This window comes from Pholis gunnellus, assembly GCF_910591455.1.
Source record: "Pholis gunnellus genome assembly, chromosome: 20".
Taxonomy (NCBI): Eukaryota; Metazoa; Chordata; class Actinopteri; order Perciformes; family Pholidae; genus Pholis; species Pholis gunnellus.
In genome coordinates, this window is record NC_136547.1 from 6,692,913 (window position 1) to 6,718,122 (window position 25,210).

Consider the following 25,210-nt stretch of genomic DNA (forward strand, 5'->3'; position numbering starts at 1 on the left):
CAGATATAATACTTATCAACCACTGATACATTTTGCTGACACTGAGGTATGTACATATGAGTGTGGAGGTGGGTCTATGTCTATGTGTAGCAAGGCTTCAACTAAAGCTTTTTATGCTTCAACCACAGCTGCAGCCAGGGAGACATTGAGTTTTTTGGTTGTCCATCCATTCGTCTGTCCCAGTCTTGAGGAAACAATAGCTTAGCAACAGCTTGAGGGAATTTCTTCAAATTTGGCATGAAAACACGCTTGAACTCAAGGATGAAGTGATTAGAATTTGGTGGTGAAAGATCTTGGTCATTGTGACATCACAAACACGTTTTTCGTGACATTTTGCACAGACAAGGATGTTAACTGCTTGGTGGTGGATGCATACAACCGCTTGGTGGCAATTCAATTTCTTTTTATTATTGAGCACTCTTAAAAAAAAAATATATGGAATACACTTGTGAAAAAGTGCTCAATATGATGTCTTCAAATATCTTTCTTTATTATTACTCTTGTTTTGTTTTAATGGAACTCAAATGCACTGGAGAACTGACAGACAGACATGTCGCCAGTGGCATTACAGTCCAGCTCATATGCGAGTAGTTTAGCTTTGTGTTGAGGGTTACTTTCCCAACACCATTACCTCAAATAATAAGATTCTATAGCTGGACACTTCCAAAATATGTGAAAGTAACTATTTAGTTGTTACCTCGACTTGAGCAGTGCCCAGATTCTGGTCTACTCCGGTTTTCTCTATCTGTCAGTCCAAAACTCAAAGATATTTTGCTTTCTTAATTTCATTGCTCGGCTGTCTGGATCGCCAGGCAATGTCGGTTCATTTTTACAATATGATCTGTCTGCTTCAGCTTCTGTCTTTTATCTTTTATCTGCTGCTGAATCTGTTTGACATCCTGGCTTTGTCATTTAAACTCATATTGTAGACCTTTCCATCTGTTTCTCTCTGAAATCGCTTTCTTTTAAAAAACAAAATTGATAATATCTATTCAGGGACTGTAGTTAGTGACAGTGTGGGCTCCATGGTAGCTCTGACAGTTGAGGAAGTATCAGCGGGAGGCGGGGCTTAGCAAAGGGACAGTCGTACACTCAGTGCATGCACCAACATGTACATTCAGTACGAGTTGTGTGTGTGTGCGCACTCATGATTCATTGATTTTTCTCATCTGTGTTTGAGGCAATTTGGATCAACAGTCTCTGTTTGTTTGGGGAGGCTCTTTACTATCTGGTCAGGCATTGAAATGGATCTGCTGTGCCGTGTGCTTGTTACAGTCACACTTTCACCAAACAAATGATGGTGACCCAGTGAACAGTTCCGCTTCCATAGAGTCACCAACTGCAGAAAATAACACTTGAAGAGTCTGCTTGTCTGTGCAGGCATGCTTAATACATCCTAAGTGCATTCCCCTGTCCTCTGGCTGAGACGTTCAAACGTATTAGCACCATTTAGACACTTGAGGCTAAAGCCATTTGCCCTCACTCGCTGCCAGAGCACGAGGCAGAAACTTCATGTTTTCTCGAGCTGATCTGCTGATGGTTTCATTTCTGTCTCGTACCAAATATCACATCTTTAGCAGCAGTTAGAGAGAGAGCCACTAAAATGAGTGTCAGAGTTGCTTCCGGGACTCTAATAATCTCATTACTGTACATCGAGAAGTCAACCATCCTTCTGGGAAGACAACGATTCATTCCGTTTCTCCCTGCAGATGTCAAAATAGAGGACAACTATCGGGGCGGATCTCCGTGATGTGCATCGGTAGCACGTCTTCGTCTCACCCCTCATCACTGTCTCTTGATGTATGGTCATTAGGCGGGCTCTCCATCATCAGGGCTTACTGTGACTGTTACAAATCAATCGAAGAGAAAGGGGCGCTCGGAGGAGTTGATTGGGAGGGACCGCGGTCAAAATGTGGTGATAATCAGACAATCAAGCACGCCCACATAGAAAGTGATTAAGTCCTCTTGAGTGAAGTATAAGAAGAGCCGAGATGTAATCAAAAATACCGCCCCCCCCCCCCCCCCCCTTCACTAATTGCAAATATGAAGCCAAGGCATGGATCATCAGCTAGGCAGCGCAACCTGCTTATTTCTCCTTCTCTCCCCCCTCCCCCTCCCCCACCATGCACATTGTTGATGGAATAAATGCCCAAACAACCTGACTCCCACCTTCAACTCCCGTTTTTGCAAAAGCAACATGAAGTAAATGTTACCGCTGTTTGTCCAGTGCCAGCCTGATTACCAGAGCTGTGAAATCACTACAAAGAGCACGCAGATAAACAAAGATGTTGCGCTGGCTGTAGGGCTGCGCAATTAATCGATTATTAATCGTGAGTTCGGCTTCCAACGATCAAATGAAGCAATCGGCTGCGATATAAATGCATCCAAACTTCGCGGCATATCAAATCAAGAGCTTCCGAACTAACAGCCAGCCACCGAGGGGCGACCAAGAGGTTTTGGCTTCACTTTTAGGGCGCTGTCATGCTGCTGCACATCACTATGCAGCTGCAGTCCACAGTAGAAGACTAATAACAGATAGCTGAAGAAAACATTTTAACTATTATCTTCATGCAAATATTTGTACATCTGCACAACACGAAAGTGAAAGCATTGCTCTGTTTTTTTTTTTTTTAATGTAAGTGCAATATCAAGCTATAATGATCCTAAAAACATTGATCAAAAGTATTAGGATTCATCATTTTTGGCCCTAGCAGGCAGTGATGCATGTACTGGGTGCGTCTTAGTTGAACGCGCTGGAAAATGATTTATAAATCAGCTGGATGCAGCTACCCTGGTTGTATTTTCACATATTTTCCGTGTTTAGCCTGGTATAGAATTTGATCCTGGATTTGATCTAATTAATTGTCACATGCAGAGTTTCATGTCGTTCTCCTTGTTTGCCTTCTTGTTCTACCTACAGTTCATAAAGACTGCGAACAACAGCAGCAAAGCAATGTCCTTTTGTACAAGCAGATAGCAAACAAGGCTGGCTTGCACATACATTATGTGGATCTGTACACTGAATAAAACCAAGACATTATCAGTGGCTTTCACCTATAATGTAATCCAACCACGCACATACATTATCAGGATTTGCACGATGGAAAAGGACAAAAGCTGTTTCAGAAGAGAAAAGAAGTGGAGGAGCAAAATAGACAGGTCAAGCTCAACAGAGCCTTCCCTCAGCCGGGGCAATGCAATTGTAAACATTGTGTTACATGTCATGTACTCCTTTTCCAAAAAGTTGGCCAGTCAGCTCCATTTTTTTTTCAGCAGAGATATTGGCTGCAATAGAATAATTGGCGTGGCGGCTACTGGAGATCTACACCATGCATTGTGCATGATGTTCTATTGGTCCCAGAAATAGAGCATTTGCTTCTTTTTTTTATCTCAACTGGTTTTTCTGGGGTGGTTGGGCATCATTATAGCAGTTTTGTGCAAATCCATTCATCAATGTTTGTAAGTTATTATGTTGTTGTGAAGTTGGTTGTAAGGTGGGACTAAATAGCTGCTGGGTAACAGGGCTGCTATGGATCACAAAAGCCCAGCAACAAATGGAGTAACAAACCAATGTGATTCCAGTATTAGATCCAGCACTACAATCTGCTTATCATTATTTTATGAACATTGTCTCACAACTTTCTGTGAAGATTTTGTGATAATTTCAAACAATAATATTCTATAATAGTGTATGTAAATCTTGTTCATAGGTCCGTGTCGTTATGAAGTCAATAAAAACTGATCAAATACAGTATATCACAGTAATATTCGTATCTGGAAGAAAATGTTTCGAATTTTTTACGAGATGAAAGATGAGTTGATAATCTACCAATCGGAATCCAAATGAATTACTTCTAATTTTGACAATTGCGTTGCTCACACAGGTGCTGCTTACAGCTTCTATTAGTATTCAGCAGTGTATTTGTCACACTGTGTTCTGTTAACTCATAATTCCTGACTTCATTTTTCATCAATTCCGACAGCCTAAATTACTGATTGAATAACTATAATCCTAGGTTAGTTTGATTGCATTTGTTACCCATTATTATTTTACATGATTATGTTCCACCCTACATAGGTACAAATAAATACTATTTGAATGCTGTAGAAATGCTGTTGTAGTGGCAGATATCTGTCAGGCGGTGCGACAGAGTCAAAAGTACGCTTGTTTGACTGCGAGCACCAATTAGCTTGTGAACACAAACAATTTAAGGCTCCTCTCGACAATGAGTATGCAGAGCCCAAACAGTGGAAACGTGCCGCTTGTTGACAAAAGAAAGTGAAGATCCACTTTCTCTCGGCTTGCTCCTTTGGGCATATGATGAAATTATAAGTGAGGTTCTCTTTGAGATTGGGGTGTTTTTCGCCAGCGGCTTCAGAGCCCCAGACTCACGTTGATCTTTTTAAACTCCTCAGAAATGCATTGCCAGCCGCCAGCCGCCAGCCGCATGCCAGTCGTCTCTTCCACTAGTCTTTAATAAAGTCGGCCGTAGAGACAGAGAGATAAACACAATCCCTTGTTTTGATGACCTGCGGAGGAAAAGGATCCCTCTACAGTACCGTGAGTCTTTGTAGGAAGACAATAAGACAACAGATGGCAGAGGTCTGAATTTCACCTTTCTCGTCTCCCCGGACTTCACTGATCCGTGTTTATGAGATATTTCCATTCATTATATATTGCATGCACTGGACATCACTGCCATTTCCCCCCCTCTCTCTTCCAGATTGCCACACATAAATCGGAGGCATGTTGAGCTCATTTCAGCCTTTTTACACTAATTGCATGAAGGCGAGTTGTCATGAAATTTTCCGTGTGATCAAAATGAATGAAGCATGAATAAAATAGCCCAGCGCTGTAGTCGAAAGTGCAGTAGCAGCACCCTCTGCAGAGAAATGGAGCCTTGTTTTTCTTTTCTTTTTTCTTGTTAATCATGTGACAGAGCTTTGCCCCAAGCCCAGTTGTGTACAATCAGCTTTTACTAAGAAGAGGAGTATGTGAAATACTAAACTAAACAGCAATGAGGGAGCTCTCTGTCCAGAGAAACTTGGACGCTCAAACAGTCTTTTCTTTGCATCTCACAGATGGTTAGTAAGCTAACTTAAAGCCAGGAGATAAACAGTATCAGTGTAAGATCTCTCAATAGTGGTTGTTATATATTATTTATTTTTTTTGGTTCTTAAGGATGCAGTTAACTCCAAATATTTGAATTTACTTTACTGTTCCAATACAAATTAACAGTGAACAATTTGACCAGATTGATTGACGTAATACTGATCCTTTTTAACTTACCATAGCAATCCTTTATACCTCAAAGGGTGTACGTTTAATTAATATTATATATTCAAATATTTGTGTTTCGCTGGAAATCAAAACAAGGATTTGATAGAAACTGATTATTATTTTCTTTTTCTGATGATATGTTACATATTGAAGTATAAAAATGAATTCATACAGTGTGTAGGACACTTCTGTCATGAGTACACAATGGACCATGATGGGGTATTTTGGGAGATGAGGGTGACCACCTAACATACCGAGAACACCTGAACATGCTCTCATTCAATCCTTCTCGCTCGTTTGGGATTTGAATGTTGAGCATCTCTTATTGTTTTACTCCCAGCTGGCCTGACACTGCTGTACTTTTAGCTTGTGATGTTTTGTGTAATGGCCCGCAACCTGTTGACACCTTTATCACCTATAGATTTTGGAAGGCAGTAGTTACCATATGCATCATTGGTTTGCACTTCAACGAGCATGATTCATTGCCTCCTGCAAAGGAAGTCAATGGCTAAATTAGCACCCTGACTGGAGGCGACATTACATTTATGAGCTGGAGTTGTGGAGTGCTGCTGGACAGAAGTGGATATGTCCTTGTAGTAGTTATAGAAGTGGTCCGTCTGGTTCCGTCTGGTCCATTTACATGATTGAATTTATATGTAGGAATTGATTATCAAACTAGAGTCAGTACTGCAATCTACTGTTTCAAAATGTCTACATATACAATTCAAAGAGTGCAGAAATGAGCCAAACAATGTCAACAAAGTAATTGTTCCCGTCCACACTGCCTCCGATGTGTAAACGTAGTCGGATTTCTTGCTGTGGAGGTTGTGTTTCATATTAGTACAATCTAGCAACTGATTAGCTACCTGATTCAACAGCATCTTTGACTCCTTGTCTAATTACAGGCCTGGTATTTACCATGGGAAGTACAGGCGGCTTCATCAAGAGGCAGGTCTGCAGTCGACAGTGGCTTTCTAATTAGTAAGTTATTTGCTCGTCCAGGTTTTGATTAGATATGGCCTCAGGATCTCCGCCGTTCAACTTGTTAAATAACTTGTGTCTGTTTATGGTTGAGCATTTCTACAAGTAGCACTGCATTTCTCTCTCTGTGGTTGTACTCATTGTTAAAGGAGACACGTCATGCTCGATTTCAGGCAAATACGAATTTTCTTTTCCTGCTCGAACGTTTGTTTGCTGTAAAGTTTAAAAAAAGAATCGTTTTTCTCATGCTGTTGGTCTGAATACACCTGTTTTCACCCTCTGTCTGAAACACCTGTCTCTTTAAGCCCCCATCACAAAAAAGGCCAGTCTGCTGTGATTGGCATGTGAGAGAAATAGTGTGCACCTCTGTAAAGGTTATCTTATTTCAGTTTGTGGGCTGGTAGGCACTCCATAAACCTAACTGTGTGTGCACCAGCACTGAAAAAGTGGGTTTTCCATGATATGCCCCCTTTAAAAGGTGTAGTCTGGAGAGTTTTAGCCACAAATGGTGCTGTAAAGCAGGTCCTCACATCAAATAATGAACCAGCATATGAGGACACTCATGCATACACAATGCTGCCATATGCAGAGAGTGGTAACAGTTGGTGGAAGCACTGCACTTTAAAAAGGTAGCTGTGCTCCAATAAAAGAGTAGAAGAAGAAGAATACCAGCCAATGTACAATGTTCCAAAAGTTACAAACACAATTCTAATGAACCTGAATGTGACAAATGGAGAGCCAAATCTAATTGGCTTGTTAAATCAAATGTTTTCTGATCTAGACAGCCAGTAAAAAATAAAAACTATTCCCCAGTTTGTAGGTTGTGAGACACTCAAATGTATTTGCACATGACATGTTCCCTTTAATCGATTGGAAAATACACCCAGGGTTGGTTTAATTAACTGGGCTTCGGGGTCAATAAGGTAACACAAGCTAATTATTTTCCACTGAACATGTGTCCTCATGCACTTTGCAGGTATACGGGCTGTTCATGTCATATGTATCTCCCTGCAGAGATCTCCGATGGACATCCAGTATAGGAATTCGCAGTGCTGAAATAGTAAATCATTATGTAACAGACAATGAATCAATGAATCCATCAATAATGGGTGCGAAGTGGAATGCCCTTAATAAAAATGAACAGTATGACGATTGATTGTTTCTAAATCTGGGTCACTGCCAGAGTAGACGGTCTTTTCTCAGCTCTGGTCTGTACTCCAAAACAATGTAGCTGTGTCCTAATTCAGGGACTGCACCAGTTAAATGTGTTTACAACAAAATCAATGCAGTTGGTTGGCGAGTTATTTATGCAAGCTTTGAGGAGGACCTTATATAAATCCTTATGTAGAGCTGGGAGATATGGCAAACGGATTCTTCCTGATATATACTCGTGTTCTCGTCAGTTGATATCACTATACTCTTCAAGATTCACTTTATTCACTTATAATTCCCAAGTCGTATATCCAGAATCTATTCAGATAAGCAAATTATACGCAAAGAAAGTTCTTATTCAATCTTGTCTAAACCCTGAGATATGTACAGCCAGGGTCAGTTATGTGCATCTGTAATGTTACAGTTTGTTTTAGTGGTGATGTTTCATGCGATGAACTTAGTCTTTGTTTTTGGCTTAGTTAATGCGCATACATCATCGTCTAAGTTTCATGTCAGACATTGAGTAGCCTAGCCTTGCTCGGGGGTGTTTCATCTTCGACGCCAAACGGGGGCTATACTTTACCAAAGTGCCACTGATGTGTTGCCGCTTCATTATTCCACAACAGCTCCTTACATTTAAGGATGTTGTGAATGTTGAGCTGTCGCTGGCACAGCACAGAATGCCGTGAAAGCAGCTGCCTCCCCACATACAACAACCCGTCGCGATCGCTTTCACTTTCATGAAGGATGCCAGAGAGGGCATTTGTGCGGCGTCGGAATAATCGTGAAAATGTAGTTTCCGTCTGGGGAAAATTCACATGAACGCCCCCTCATGTCGGAACAACAACTCCAGAACAGCTAATGTGTTGGTCTCGCAATAAATTGCAACACATCTTCTTTGTGGCGTCCATGTTGTTTCCACATTTTGACGTAAAGCTCATGAACACGCCGACGTTGAAAGAGTGACTTTACCACTCAGGAAATTGTCCGCCCTCTCTGAGTTCTATTTTTCCTACAAATCGCCTCTAAATTGTTCCACTGGCAGTGTGTTTGTGCCCAGCACTGACCTGCGGGTTTTCAATCCGTGCTTGCGGTCTTTCCAAAAGTGTTTAGTTAGCCGACTGCTGGCAAACAACAAATTCTGCTGCAGCTGACTGTCTGATATTGAGTGCTGCAGATTGTGTGGCGGACAGTCATTTCTTGCCAAAATCCCCCAAGTAATATGACTTGATGTATCATGATGTTCAGTTTGTTTCCAACAACATGGACAGCAGGTCAAACAAGCTATGCAACTAACTAACTGTTTAACACACACAGTGCCTATAAACTGTGCAGCTGTTGTGGATGGATTTAGTTTTAGGCCCTAATATGCTTTTAATTTATTAAAAGAAAAGAAGAAAACATAGGATTTTGAAAGTTTTCATCAACATTCATAAATGTTTCTCCTGCACTTTTAAATAATACTAATACATGTGTAATTGCTATACATAATGGTGTGTTTCTCATGTCTTTGGTGCGTTGATGGGAGGAGAATTTGAAGCAATGCAGGTTTTAGATGAACTAAAGGTTCAATCATCTCCCCCGTCTAACTATCCAACGTTTGCTACCAAACCACTGCATGTGTTTAGTCGACCCGACTCGAGTGGGAGCCTATGTTGGAAAATCATGTGTGTTTGGAAAAAGCTTTTTTTTCTCTGATGTGATTGGTTTCAAGTACATTATCAAGCAATGGAACTTATCAACGGTATATTGGAGTTTCTTATTCTCATATTGAGGACATTTTCTGTTACAATTAAGTTTAATTTACAAATTAGTTTAGATCACACTCACTGTTTAGATCTCACTGCTGATACATCCCTAGTCAGATGTATCAGCAGTGAGATCACACAGTACAAATCATTCCCCATCAAAGACAACGCAGAAGTTTCATGCGTTTGCTGAATTGTTGAGTAGGCCTGTAAACATAATGACCTTATCGACTTATCATACAGTATATGGATATGATAAGTTATATATAAGTATAAGTATATAAGTTAATTGCTCTTTGAAAGGATGTACTTTCATTGTTATGCATTATATCAGAGTCTTAAAATGACTATTATTTATTGCAATTATTTCTGGCACAACATATAGTCCAACAACAGTAGTTGTTATCGTGAGAGTCCTAATCTGTAGGCATCTGAGATTTCATATTTAGAAGTTCAGTAGGATGTAAAACACCGTCACCTTCAATAAGGCATTTCAAGAGTCTGTTAACTTGCAAAAACACGTTTTAATTTTGCCTCGTATGGTTATATTGTATTACGTGATAAGGACATATTACAATGTTCGCCAGTAGAGTCAGAGCACATCCCCTTTGATTGGTTGTGACTGCTGGTCCTATTTATCTGTGTAATTCTTCTTCTTTTTTCTTAACTACTCAACTTGAAATATATTTTTAAATCTGTTTATTATTTGTTTTGACAGGTTCACCTACAGATCAGGTTTGCTTTTGTTGTTGTTGTGATAACTCGCATATAAAAGTGCTGAGCTCTGCTATATCTGACAGATGTTGCTAATTGGCATCAAACAGACAATGACCCACCGAGTAATTGTGAATTTATCACTTCAAAGTTCCTTTTCATGACATTATATATATATTTATATTTGTCTCCCCTTTACATTTTGGTATTTTGCAAACAGGTATTTTATAATATCCATTCTTATTCAATATGTGATTGTATGTATGTGTATATATAATAATGTGAGGGAGAGTAACATGTTACCTCCATACAAACAGGGCATGAATTATTCATTTTCTGTGTGTGTGTGTGTGTGTTTGTCCTATGTTCTCCGAAGACATGCATTAATCTTGTCTGCGGCGAAACTGACTTGGAATTCAAAGGTTGTGTTCACAGTTCATTGATGTGAATATACAAGTGTGATATACAAAACCACTACCAGTACCACCAGTTTAGAAAAGGTTGCCGATGCATAATGGAAATGGTTTGTTCTGTTATCTTCAGTTGTGACACTTCCCTCAGGAAAAAAAAGGCAACAAAAAAAAAAGTCTTTCATTCTTAACATGTTTTATTCATGGGTGAGCTCAAGTTCTTTAAATGATGATGTTACCATGACGCCCCGGTTTGGAAATTCAGTGGTATTGTAAAATATATTTATAAAGTCTAAAACTACAAACCCAGCTGAGCAGTTGGCATGAAAGTCTTCATCCTCTTGGTATCAATTATGGCTGAAAAGTCTTCCCTTATTCCCCCTTCTACTCCCGCCTTTAACAGTCTTGTAGGGATTTCACACAAAAATGAATCTGTACAGATGAATTTCTTCAGCAGTGCTCGGGTACAGTCGAGGCTGAGCGGGAATTTCTAATAATGTTGCGAGTTGTCTGAATCTAAAACGTGGGCCGTGGACCACCATGCAGTGCAGTAATGCTGCAAAGGTTATGCTATATAAAGCACATGCTTTTAAATGGCCTTGGTAAAGTGTAGTACTTTAGATGTGAATCATAGTTTATTCTTATTGAGCGCCAATTTGAAGTAATCTTGAAAATGTCAAGTAGAAGTAAAGAATGCCCAACACTATTTCTAAGATCCAAAGCTAACAATTGACTTGCTTTTCTCCATCCAATACCCAACATTTATTTAATATACATTGATATAAAACAGAGAAATATAGAAAATCCTCACATTTCAGAGGATGAAATTAGATAATATTTAGTATTTCTTTCTCGAAAAATAATTAACTACCAGCATTGACAGTTATGTGTTAATTGACTAATCAATTATAATCAGTCAATCATTTCAGCACTAATTTGTGCATCATAGTGGTCCTTCTCATGGAATTATCCTGCAGATATTCTACAGCATTGTACTGTGGATATTGTAAATTTCACAACCGTGAATCATGTATTGAAACGGTGAATCAAAAACAACTATCGAAAGCGATTTTGGCAATGCTCTATTCTCTGTATTCACACACCCTGTGTCTGGTTTGCCTTGCAGCTTCACTCAAACTCAGATAAAGGCGATGGATCTGTCCGGTACATCCTGAGCGGGGACGGAGCTGGGAATATATTTATCATCGACGAAGTGACGGGAGACATTCATGCCACTAAGAGTCTGGATCGCGAGAGGAAAGCACATTATGTCCTGCACGCACAAGCCTTGGACCGCAACACAGAGGAGGCGCTGGAACCAAAGTCGGAATTCATCATCAAAGTACAAGACATCAATGACAATGCACCCAAATTTCCAGATGGACCCTTTGTAGCCACGGTGCCTGAGATGTCTGAACTGGGTGAGTAGTGCTACAAAATAAACTGGACTAACGCATGATTATCTGCTGCAGTAAGCGTTGAATGGGTCGAGAGATGAAAATAAATGTCTAAACTTGAGTGTTGCGTTTTAGATATTGTTTATAATCCCTCTCACCCGTGCGGTAAAAAGAAATTACATTTCAAACACACTCATGACCAAGTATTGCTCCATGATGTCTCACTCAAACATGTTATGAGCCAGTGCAGCATTCTGGTTTGTCCTCTCTGTGATAATGTTCTGCAGAATGTTTGATCTCCTGTAAGCCAGCCGAGTCCTCTTTTTCATCTTTGTTTGCTGGTTGCTGTGATGGTTTCCCGGGTGGGCTGGTCTTTTAGAAAAGCACTCAATAGTGCTTCCACAGCAATCCCCACCATCGGGGCGGTGGAGTCCTCCTCATCATGGAGGATAGAAAAGCCTCTACGCCTCCTCTGAGACAGCGGCTCCTGCCCAGAATTATGTGGCAAACATCTACTTTTTGCTGTTTTCTTCTGTCTTTTTGCACGGGCCAAACCCCCCCCCCCCCCACCCTCTGCCTCTCAGCACAATAGCTCAAAAGTATGGTGCTCAGAAATTTCACAGCACTCCTTCAAAACATATGTAGGTTGTGGCCAAACATAAATGGTGGCCAAACTGCTGTCAGAGCGATTTTCTTTCTAAAGCACTATAAGGTAGTGAATCTGTGGTGCTAGACACTTTGTTGAAAACATTCCATTTAAATCTGTCCATCTAAAATCATTTCTTCAGCTGCTGAAAAGAAGTAGAACTACTTCTAACTAGAGTGTCTGCATGTACAGTATATGTCGGTGTTTCTTGTTAGATTTTGCACCCGAATGACGCGTATACGTGAGCGTCCGTAGGGGATGCCACTCTGTCACATCAGGTGTATATTTCTCAGGACCAAAGGAAGCTCAGGGTTGAGTGTGAAATTATTTGGATGAGAGGTTCTTGAGAAAGCTGCAAGCAGCAACACCGAGGGCCCGTTAGGAACAGGCCCTGTTTCTCTTCTCTGAACGGGCACTGCACTAGTGCGAAAAAAGAAATACCTCAAAGAGAGAAATGAACAGAATCATCAGCTTCTTGCAGCGAGAAGATGGAAATGTGCAAAACCGATTAAATGCTAACCCCAATAGACCTGTGGACGCCCTCCGTATAAACAGTCAATATCTCCCTGGTTGCGTTCATGAATATTCAGGAACAGTCAGGCCTGACACACGTACAACTTTGCCAGTCAGTCTGTTGGTACCTAAATTGGACGTGTCAAGTACATGTCTTAATCTCTGCTGAGAGAGCTGCACTGCACAGTCCTGACGCTTGGTATGTAGAGTCCTATTTATTGGCACGTACTGAATATTGAATTTTATATGTTCAGTTTAAGTTTGATAAAGATGCTGTTGCTATTGTAAGACGAAAGAAACATCCACCATAAAATGCTCATTAGATAAAATCAGTTGCTGTAATCTTTATCTCTGAATGAGTGCATAATAATATACTTACAGCCCTGATCTGTGTATTGGCATCCTTCGTTTAGTCCTAACGAGACTACTCATTTTTAAAGTTTCAGTCCTCGCTGGAAACTTCATCATCTATTGCACAAAAAGAATCAATCACCATTGATGACCCGAGGGAGGAAATCAAGGACTGTGAAGGGGAAAATAATTAGCCATTTTTTTTCCCGCCCCCTCTTTTGCTCATGCCCATTAAAGTAATTCCTCGTTGGTTCGGCATCTGCAGCGTCAAATCGGCTGTAACAATCAACTGTCCTCGCACTCCAAAGCACTAATCCCCCTAGCGTTTGTCGATACCGGCGCTCCCAAGTGCAGGAAGGGGCTGTCTGGGAGTGTGGCAACTAATTGGCTGTGATGTTCTCTTTTTCCTGTCTAAATTGATTAGCTGGGTAGGTGCCAGGTAGTCCCAACGTTACCGTTTCATACCTCCGATTCAATGGTGCAATCATATTTTTTAGAGTGCCAGATGAAAGGAGTATCATTTTACAACTGCTGTATATCTCCCAGTTGAGATGTCTCTCAATGGACGTACTGGAGATGGTATCGCTTTCCTGTCAACCATTTCACTTCTGGGAAAATCACAGGTTAATAGTGGATAGAAAACTCCGAGACAGATGTGACTGCTTGTTTAGATGAGGAGTCATAATTAAATGAGTGTTATTGGAACCTATGTTTGGAAGTTGAGGCGAATAGCACACACAGGTAAGTGTCAAACCCTTAATAAACCAAACAAAATGCATTCAGGGTTGCATACTGAACTCGTACTTTTGATTTATTTTCAACGTTTTGACTCTCTAAGGTGTTGTTTCCGGTAAATGTTGCTATCCATCGTCAAACACAGATCAATTTTTGTTTTTGAATCAGTTTCCTTCCTTCCATTAAGATGACATATCACTTCCACCCATTAAGTCTCAACAACATCTTGTTTACCAATTGCTGCTACGTTACAGGTCGAGGAAATGCTTTTTTTTTTACATTTCATGTAAGTGGGGATGAAGCAAACGGCACAAGGCCTCTGACTCAAACTTAAGGAGGATGAAGGGAACCTTGTGTTTGTAATCCACCTTCAGACACCAACCTTGATCTTTTAAAAGTGCATTAAGTCTTGCGGTCGCAGCATTGAGTCCAGCGAGGTCAGTAGATGTTGAAACCCAAAGGAGGTGATGAAAGTAGAGGTAAAAACGGGAAAACAGTATGTGACTGGGTTCATAATGGATAGGATGATCTGTATACGTTAAACCGAGTACAAGTTTCACAGTTTTCTAGCAAGGTGTGTTTCTGATTATCCTCAACTTTGTTCCAGCCTATTTTTCATTCCCAGGGCGTCAAAAACCAACACTTTGTCACATCTGATATCATAGCTCAAGGCATCCTTTAGTGCTTTATGAGACGCACCGAGCTTCTAAGCAACAGTGCCAACCCATCCACATCATTCTTAGACGCTCAGAAAGAACTCTCAGAATTCTTGTACTTAACTTATGTCGTTATTTTAAGCCCAACCATGATGTTTTTCCTAAATGTGTCGAAGTGTTTTTGTTTGAATTCACAATGTTGACCACGTGTTTGCGACTGGAGTGGAGCGTCGGCTGTTCTTACAGCGGGATGCTATTACTTACATTTTCTAAAAGAACCGCCATTGTAAGAATAATCGAGGTGCAGTATACTGTAAATCTGAAACCGTAAATATATGATGCTTCTCTGTCTTCAAAGCAGCCTCGCTTCCAACAATGTCACATATCCTTGAGGACTTAAGGGGTTTAACTATGGGGTCAGATCAGTCTCAATAATTGCAAATGCACACAGAAAGACTCACAAATGCAAACAGAAAGATTCACAAATATATTCGATTTACAAATGCACACAGAACAATTCACAAATACATTCCAATGCACAAATAAATGAATTACGATTTATATAAATGTAAAAAAAAATCACAAATATATTTCTGCATTTGTATGTATTTGTTTGTGGATTTGTATGTATTTGTTTGTGGATTTGTATGTATTTATTTGTGGATCGCACTGCATTTATTTGTGGATTTATGAGGCTCCTTCAAATGATTCACAAATGCGTTTTTTTCAACATAGACCTATCTGTAGCCAATCAGATGTCAGCCTCATTTTCAACCATTTGTGAGTCTTTCTGTGTGCATTTGCAATTATTGAGACTGATCTGACCCCATATTTAACTATCAAAAATATTTAAATATTTGTACTTGTATCATACTTGTATATGCACAAAAAATATAAATTTTGAAAACTTGCTTCGCACTTACAGAGATTTCAGACTCCTGCTTACAAGACGGACTAAAAAAAGTCCCGTTAGTTGGTTGTCCCTTTGTTAGAACCGTTAAGAGTAGCTGTATTGGTCAGTGTTTTTCACTCTCCAGGACACTTCGAACGTGAATAAAAAGTGAACTGGTACTGTGAAAACCTGACCTGTTGGTGAGTTTTACTGCATTTGTGAAACAGATTTTTCAAAATGTATGTTCAGCAAACACGTGCATACCGACTCTTGAGTGTTCACTCTGTATTGAGTTGAATCAGACCTTTAAATGCTGCACTCGTTACCTTAATAGTTCCAAATACATAGTGAGACTCCAGCACTCAAGTTGAAGTGCATTGTGAGCGATAGAAAGCACACTGTAGAGTCTTTTAAGAGGGCATTATGCAACGTGATCTGTGATAAAGTTATAAGACCATTTTCCGATTCATCGCCATGCTATGTAGAAATATGAATCATACAAGGTCACAGACGAGCATTGCCATTAACACGGGTCAATTCAAGGTTCATCAATTAAACGATGTACTCACTAATATGTTTTCTTAGCCAGATGATTCCAAAGCCATTCCACGATTGATTGAGTCAAAATATTACTCGTGCAATGTTTGCAGCACGGCTGACAGACATTTAGAGTGCCCAAGCATACTGTGGAGAACACGGTTCATTATGGGTGGCATTTCACTCTGCTCCTTCAGGTTTCCAAGAAAGAAAAAAAAACCTCACATCTGTTGAGACATCGTGGTTTTTCTCTTGTCTAATTTAGTTTTATTCCCAGAGGAAAAACATAATGCAAGTATCCACAAGATTTACAAGCCTTGCTATGCATCATGTCATACTATGATTCATACATATTATCATGCATCATATAAGCTTGTAGTGCAATTGCAATGCACTCATCATGCAATTATGATGGGTTAATGAAGCCTGTAATGCTGTTTGAGCAACACTTCAACTGTTAAATTGAACCACAGTGGCTTTCACGCAGGCTATTTTTTAAATAACTGTGTTAATAATGACCTTCCCTCCAAGTTTTGATATCATTTGTCTTTGTTTTTGTCATCTTATACAATGAAAAATGCTTGAAAACTAAGTAGAGAGCTTGTACTCATATTCCCCATCCCCCAAGGTTTGACAGCTGAAAAATGCAATGGCACACGTGACGTGACTCACACCCAATGCAGTCTGCTTTTGTGCTCGTGAATAACTGAATACACATTATATATACAGTTCATTTATCATACTTTTTCTGAATTATCTTGTGCTTACATAATGGCGACCTGTTAGCTAGGTGGCTAACCACTATATCTGCCCAGATAACTTCAACTTCATTTGTTTAGAGAGGTTGCAAGTTGGCAACATATCGTGAAATATTGTGTTAGTATTTTCTCCAGCACGCTAAATCAGAATCTTTGTTAGTTTGCTAGCTGTTTCCTTGGGTTAAATGAGATGTTCCTCTAAAGGCTACAACTCTTCTGGGTTTTTCTGTGAGAATGTGCCCAACATGTAATTAAGCATCTCTCTCTATGTAGTCCTGTGTGCTCATGTAGGCTCGGGGGGGCTGAACGAGAGCGAGAGTCGCATTGAACGAGAGTCACGTTAAAAAGAGAGTCTGGAGCAGCAGCTCTCGGATGTTAACTGGCTCTCAAGCAGAACTGTGCATTCGCCATACTTAAGCAACGTTTCGGATTCAGTCCTGCTTGCGAATCGAGTTAACCTCTAAGAGTTGTTCGATTGGTTAGTGAATCTAACATCACTTCTAAAAAAGGAACCAGACATGGATGCGAGTTGATTTTCAGCACAGAGCCAATAACTGACATCAATATGCTTCTGTTAACATTTGTAAACCAGTACAAGAGACCGGAAATCCCAGGAAATAATCTTGCTGTGTTCTCTTTTTTTTTTAGGCACTTCCGTGTTGCAAATCACAGCATCTGATGCAGACGATCCCACCTATGGAAACAGTGCCAGAATAGTCTACAGTATTCTACAAGGACAGCCATATTTCTCCGTCGACCCCAAAACAGGTGTGGTATTACTGCATGCTTGGGAGAACAGACACAGTATGTGCACATGCTATTTCAAGCCTGGTAACTATAACAACAAATGGATGTCATAACTTAGTTATAATCTCTGTTGTTGCGCCCCTAAAGAGATGCGTATGTCATGCAGTGAAATATGTGCACCATGCTCTTCTTTCAGTGAATCTCCTGTTCTGTTATTGCAGCACGTCTGACACCATAAAAGCTAAAGCAGCCACAGTCGAGTTATGGACTACTCATACGACTGCTATATTGTTGAACACGCAAACCGCTCTTTGTGGGCCATAACTAACTCCTCAGGGGTCAAAGAAGGCATTTGTAGAGATGCCTTCAGAAAGCCATTGTTTGCAACCTTTTTAAAACGAGGAAGAAATAAAAAAAAAGCTCCAACGGCTGCAGTGCTCAGTGTTTTCAAATTCCATCCTTTGTCTGAAAGGGCTCTGCTGGAATCTATGAAATGTTTATAAACCTTCTAAAGTGCGAGACATCTAACTTTTATATGATGTGAATAATGTGTGTGAGTGTGTGCATGTCTGTTTATTTTGGATCCCTCTTTGTATCAAACGAGTTTGTGCGTGCATGTTTGTATCTGAAGTCTTGCATGCTTGCTGCTGCTGCTGCTGCTGCTGGTTAAACTGAACAACGATCCACTTGTTCCAGACTGCAATGAATCAATTCATACAACTACTGGCCCCTTTGAGACTATGCCGCCCATGTAAAACATGAATTCTTTGCTGAATGAGCAACACAAATGAATTGCTGAATATTTTGACTTCACCTCGAGGGAAAACGGCGGTGGGGATTGATGGAGCAATTTCACAGCGCCGTCGTGAGGCAGAAGCAATGCCAACTTTTTGAATGAAAACCGGGCTCTCTCACAACAGCACACACAGTGTTCCGTCAAATATTTCAGCTGAAATCTATTTTATATCGCGTTTTGACTGTAAAAATGATTATCCTGCGGTAATTTTCTCTCCATTTCCCATATGCTCCCTTGCTGTTGGACACATCAGATGGCTTGTTTAGCTTGAGCTGACTCGGCATCTTGTCTGCATTGTAATTCAGCGCGGGGCGTGCAGAGGAGTAGGAGGGTGATCGAAGGCCTATCCAGCTGCACTCTCTGCGCAGCACATGTATTCATTTATACAAGTCGTCGGTTGTTTTTGCCGCTGGCAATCCACCCTCCTCCCTTAAATTAGGACAAGGAACTCCAGCGGTCAGTGGGAAATGTGCACATGGAGGAAGCTGCACTCGCATGTGATCTGTAATATGCTAAGCCCGAGTCTTAGAGCAGTTGTGTTGGCATGCTGCCTCGTTTGAACGCCACACTGGGGAACCGATATGCTCCTGCATATGTCTCACAGCGCATTTGCCTGCTGCCACCTCCTTATATCCACATGTACCTGGCTCCCACCTCGATTAAACTGAAGAGACATCATCTTGGGGAATTCATATATTATTAGCAGGATTAAACACAGACGACAGAAGCATGCAAACACACACACACACACACACACACACACGGACAAACCCACCTCTTTTCATTTGACCTTGGTCTGGTGGCCTGTGACAGATTTGTACAAGACCCACGAGGTAGAAGGAGAAATCGTTTAAGGACAGAGGGTAATGATAGCAGTTGGCCTGCACATATGGTGCTGAAGGAATCCCCGAAGGACCATCTCAGACTTGAACCAAATCCTCAGCAAGCCACAAAGTGAACACTTTCACCTGTTTCTTTCCCCTGGCTTAGTGGGTTTCGATAACATCATCTCATACCTACCAGCAACTGAAATGGCCGGGAATTCTGTTTGGAAATTGTATTAAATGTAAAATTGACCACAGGTACAGAAGATCTCCCTTTTCAACCTTTTGTAACACACCACCTTGGCAAATCAGTCATGAATTAGTGTTTCAGCTCCTGAAACCAAATATCCCATTCATTATTTGTCATAGCTGTTAGAATTAAAATTAGTCAATAAACAATAAACATCTACGGGTAATGATTATATGCCGGTAAATTGCATCACCACTCTTTAGCTACATTAGGGTCACGTTGGTGCAGTTGAACAAAAGTGACATGAAATAAGCACATTAAAGCTATATTTCAAAACCAAAATCAGACTTAAACAGGCATGAACGCCTACTTATGCAAGATCCATACCATTTGGTCTAAGGTTATTATTAGATCGTGAAGACTTGCTATGACGTAAACCGTGTTCATCAAGACAAAAGCTGCGAAATAACATTAACATTCAATTTTGCGAAGCACATTAGGGCTACACAATACACCGTTTCAGCATCGACATCTCGCTGGATGGCGCCCCATGAGTGGTTTAGGCTCTGCATCTCCTTCTTCACAGGTCTTTTCTCAACACATGTCCTATCCATCTCCATCTTCTTCTCATTAGGATGGTCTGCATTCTGGTTGGCATTTGTCATACAGTTCTTCATTTGAAATGGTGTTTGGCCTGAAAATGTGAAGTATTGGCCTTAAACTCTTGGTGTGGGAGGTTGACAGTCTGTTGAGATCTTCTTGTGTCGTTCTCCAGCATTCAGAACCAAACAATAGGGTAAATAAAACACAGCTCTGATACAACTTGAGTTTGGTCTTGATGGTGTACTGCTGTGACCTCTATATGTTATTTAGTACTTTGAAAGCGTTCCTTGCCTTATTAAGACTATTATCTGTGCCCCCATTGTGTCTGACAGCGCTGCCCAAATATGTGAACTCGTCAGTTTTGGGGAGATCTTCTCCGTAAACCTGAATTGGTGAGGGATTTGGAATGTTCAGAGTCATCACTTCGGTTTTCTTTTTGCTGATCTTCAGGCCAATCTTCTGACCAAAATCCCTGATCACTGATTATCAGAGCCTAGTTTCATATAATGAACCATGTACATTTTTACAGCTCTCAGCAGGTGGGGTCCGGGTCTGACCCCTGTCCCAGATTGATGCTTTTAACAAAATAAAATGCAGCCCTAAAGCACATAGCTTTCGCATCATGGCAACTGAATAATGATTTTCAGCTTTATTTGCCTAACCTCACACCAATATTCAACCAAACCAAAGGCAAATTACATTAGACGTTCCGAATTTAAAGGCTAGATAACTAAGGCAGACATGCTAATTGCTCAGTGATAAAAATAACTGAGTTCATACTTCCTAACTGACTAATTAACTCGGAGAACAGCATTAAGGCGGCTTCTTGTCTCCGCTGGAAATGAGATTCAATCATGGATGTAAAATTGTAATTGATGCATCTAAGGTGGTGTCATGCAGCATGCAAACAAGGCGAGATGGGGATTTCGGATTAGATTTACTTGGCTGAAGAAATAAATGAGCATGACACAGACTTTGTAAATACAGAAATGTAACTGATGCAACTGATAATGATGGAAAGCCTGAGGGGGGAAATGTGGGCAGAAGAACACAAATGTGTCAGCTTTGCACTGCGTTATAATAATTTGACATCCTTCGCAGTTCTTTTTCATGAATAATCTCTTCCAAATTGTTAATAGAATGACAGAGTTGTCTGCAAGTATGTGTGATTGACATTTGGATAGCTAATGGAAATATGAGGTGCAATTCCAATGATTCATTGTGTCACTACACATGATGTGGTGCTGAGAGAGATTTACATTTCTACCTTAACCGCTCCAATTTACCAGTGCTGAGTGTGGCTGGCCACTGGCCTTGTTAATTGAATTAGTGAAGAAGTAATTTATTCATGAAGAGAGTAAGTAAAAAGAACAAATGACAAAATATCAGGCTGAGGAAAAAAAACTATGCATTTAAATGAAGTAGCTGTTTACTATGTCACGATGTAATTACTGAACCAATATTCTAGCAATGAGCTTGAAGTGTGTTTGATCTATCAAAGCAATTAGATCATTAGATCATAAACAGTATGTACGCCACACAATGTAGACGTAAATATTACGCTCAAAACTGTCAAAAAATACCAACACAAGCCTCTTAAATCAAGTGTAGATTTGTGCAAATGTATAATAAGATGGTGTCTATAGCGTTATAAGCACAACGATATGTTATTTAGAGGTGTACATCCAGGTCTACATTAATCACACGGTTGCTTGTGAAGCGCAGAGACTCTGTAGGCTTTCAGTCCGACTGTCACGGATTACCACACATTCTAAAAGAGTGGAGACCTTTAATCAGTGAAATCACCAGGTGCAGTGTTTGTGGCAGGAGTGGAAACTTCCAGACTCATACTTCAATACCATTTGCTCGCCCTTTCTACCCGGAGTTACTGCATATGGAGGCAGCCGCTTGGTCCAGTTTTTTTTTTATATTCATCACCAATAAACAGGAATTAATTTGCGGTTTCCTAGAAATGGATTTAGAGGAAGAAATTTTGGGAAATAAGGTTATTCATTCTGTTGCCAAGAGCTCGATGAGAAGATTGAGAACACTCTCATGTTTGTATGCTTGATACGAAGCGAGAGCCAGCAGGTGATTAGCGTAGCGTAGCAGAACGACTGGAAACAGCTGGCTTTGCTCTGTCCAAAGGCTAAAACAAATGTCTGCCAGCTAAGAGTGTATCAATCAGCCAACTTTGCACAAAAGTGAATAGGTGTATGTTCCAAAATGTCAAACTGTTCTTTTACATCGTTTACACGTGTTGCATTTTGCAAAGAAGCAAGATGTCGAAAGAGGTTTGCTACAGGAGGGAGTTCCCCAGAACAGCAACCTGTTGTCCCAACACATCAATAACCGCAGCTTGGTCGGTGCCCCTCGGCGTCCGATAGCGATCCACGGAGGCGCCCTTTAGCATCTGTATGTGACGCACCAGGCTTTCAACTAACTCCATGCACGTCATTATTAGACACTCAGAGCAAGTGACCTAACACAACGTGCACGATAGTCTGTTTTGGCCATTTGGGTTGGGTGGTCGATGGGACAAACAAACACTGGACTTATAACCCGAAGGCGCTGCTTTTTTTTTTACGTCAGTTGATAGTAATGTGACTGATTAGTCCCATTGTTGCATAAAAATAACTTCCTTCGAAGACGTAAGTTTATTTTGAAAAGTTACTTTGCATGAAAAGAGCATATATTGAAACTTTGTCCCTGACACATCCTTAGCTGTTGCTAGAGGGGTATACCTTTTTGAAGCTTGAAGGTAGTTTGAAGCTTAGGGCCACTGACCCAGCCGTGGTTTTTGACGAGTCTGCAGTGAGAACGTGTTGACAACAGCTACAAATCCTGACAAGTTATCCTTTAAGAAGAACCCTGAACACCCTACCTGCTGCTTGTGTGGTGACTTGTCTGGGGATTTTGGTCAATAACAAGAGCGGATACACAAGGACAACGGGGTATTAGACGGACTGACTGAACCTCTATCTGCTCACTGAGTGTAAATCCCACAGTATGAAAGTTACATATGGTGGCTGGATGTACATTTGACAGGTTCACTTTATAAAAGCGCTTATATTTCTTTTGTCTGACAGCTCTTACAATATTAAATTGCCACATAACCAGACTAGTTATTTAAGTGACATGCTAACTGTGTTATAAGCATCCGCTGCAATGGATTAACTTGATCACATGGTTTGCAAATCTCAAAACTGCAAGCCGGCAGTTATAATAAGCACCTTCCATATCTCAGCAAAAGTGGAACTTAGACTGGCTGCATTTATCCTTTTTAGTGTCGGGTCGTAACTCCTGTCTTTCCCATCACTACCGTGCATCTGTCACTTGCTCGCAGAGACATCAGGGTTTTCCCTCTCGAGTCTCAGAGTCGAAAGCTCTCACCAACCCCACCTCGCATCAGCACTGGCTCACACACAAAGACACGCGACACCGCAGAACCCCTAAGTCCCTTTTGCATTCTAAATAGGCTAATTTCTCTGCTGATCTGGGATTTGGGAGTGTTCGAGTTTATTGAAGGAGCTGACACAGATCAAGACATTTGTGGTTCATGGATTAAGCCTTACCTCTGGTATAAATCAAGGAATACAGTGCCACTTTTGCAATCAGTGTAGACTCTTGAGCCGACCAACCAATTATTCTCAATCAAATATGTACATAAGTAAAAAGAAGGGGTTTCCTGTTATGGTTTCTGAGATTTTTATTGCTGCTGTTGTTCGTGTTATCTACCATTTCTCCAGGAATGCTGTGCGAGTGCAGGCACGCAGGGATAACATTGTATTGGATGAGCCAAAAAGATTCCTGAAGCTGGAGATTGAAGAGTGCTTGAGTAATCTCCTATAATCCTTTTTGTTCACCCAGGAGATTGTCCTCCTTTAGAAGTTTGCAGCCAGACAAAGAGGTGGATAGCGCGATGGTATCAACTCTAATAGACTGGGGAGGTTGAGGAAAAGGCTAGCCACCTCACTGTGTCAAATGGGCCCAGGTTCAAGGAAGTCAGCTCTTTCTCAATTATTTTCTAAATTAACCCACAAGCTCCATAGAGATTAAACGGAGACTATCTGAGGTATTACGGTTCAGAAGTGGTCAGGAAAAGCAGTTCAGGGGTGTGATCCTCATGTCAAAGTACTGGCATACCTCTCAGATGCCAAAGAATACCCTTGTGGCATTTTCTATAGTGTTAAAGAATTAAATTCAAGACTGAATGCAGTTGAGTGATAGTACGTTTGTCATCTAGCTGCATTGCATCAGCTGTGACTGTGTTACTCACACATCTCTCCTCCTGTTGAGTGCTTGCTTCTGTTTTTTTTAATTTGTCTGAAACAGCAGAGCTTCTCATTTGGTTGTTTGACGACAAATGATTGACAGAAGATCATCCCCATTGGTGTGGGCAACAGTGGAATTCCCAGAGCCCAGAAAAGAAGACCTCATACTTTTAGTGTGTGCTCATCGTTCCTAAATCTGGCGCGGTGAAATATTGCTCAGGAGCGCTGCGCCTTCATGAGTAAAGGCGTAATAAGAGCCTTGAAAGGTCATATCATCTGTCTTGCTGTTGTTTAATGGAAAGTGTGGCCACTCGCCAAGGTCTGGTGTGTCTCAAGGACCCCAGGTTAAGTAATGCTAAGACTCCAGTTAATAACAAAGGGCTTCAAATAGAGTCTGCAGAGCTCGCATCATTACAGGGAAGTGGCTGCAAGCACTTTGATTAGTTTAGAAACCACGAAAAGAAGTGGATCCATGCTGAGACCTGACATTTAAAAACAAGAAATAACAGCATGGCTCAAAAAACTAAGATTCTTGGGTTTCCTGGAAATGTTACATATGTGTATTTGTTGCAGTGAAAATCTCTGTGACAGTACATGTTTTCTAACATCTTTTTATTATTATTACTGTCTCATCACATTTAGTTTTTTTATTTGTGATAAGGCAGTTTTGTAGGGTCCAATAAAAAGTTTTGGGATGACCCAATCAAGTATTCTTTTCCCTCGATCCCGGTCATTTAATGTTGAGTATCTGCCGATACTAACTCCTGACTCGTTACTTGTATTTTCCTAAATAATACAGCTGCAGAGTGCACACTTCAAGAACATTGAAGTTATTCAAATCAATCCAATGCATGAGCTTAACAACTGAATAGCTCTGCATTGCATTAAGAAGAAAATGCCTTTTATCCTTCTGTCTTTTTTTGACCTTGTCGCTATCTTAAAGGAAGTTTCTCTCTCCCTTTTAAAGTGAATTAACTATCCGCTGAGTATTTATTTACGTCGTCT

The 25,210-nt window shown here is 40.6% G+C and overlaps 1 protein-coding gene across 1 annotated transcript in view; it reads left to right on the forward strand.

The window, feature by feature from the left end:
• Nucleotides 1–25,210, forward strand: part of LOC306712243 (cadherin-18) — a gene marked incomplete at both ends in the record, with an annotated part of 62,819 nt that overhangs the window by 3,028 nt on the left and 34,581 nt on the right. Inside the window, 2 exons of the mRNA XM_079181424.1 lie at nt 11,413–11,707; nt 17,420–17,539. Coding sequence (XP_079037550.1) covers nt 11,413–11,707; nt 17,420–17,539 — 415 coding nt within the window. The remainder of the gene's footprint in view (nt 1–11,412; nt 11,708–17,419; nt 17,540–25,210) is intronic.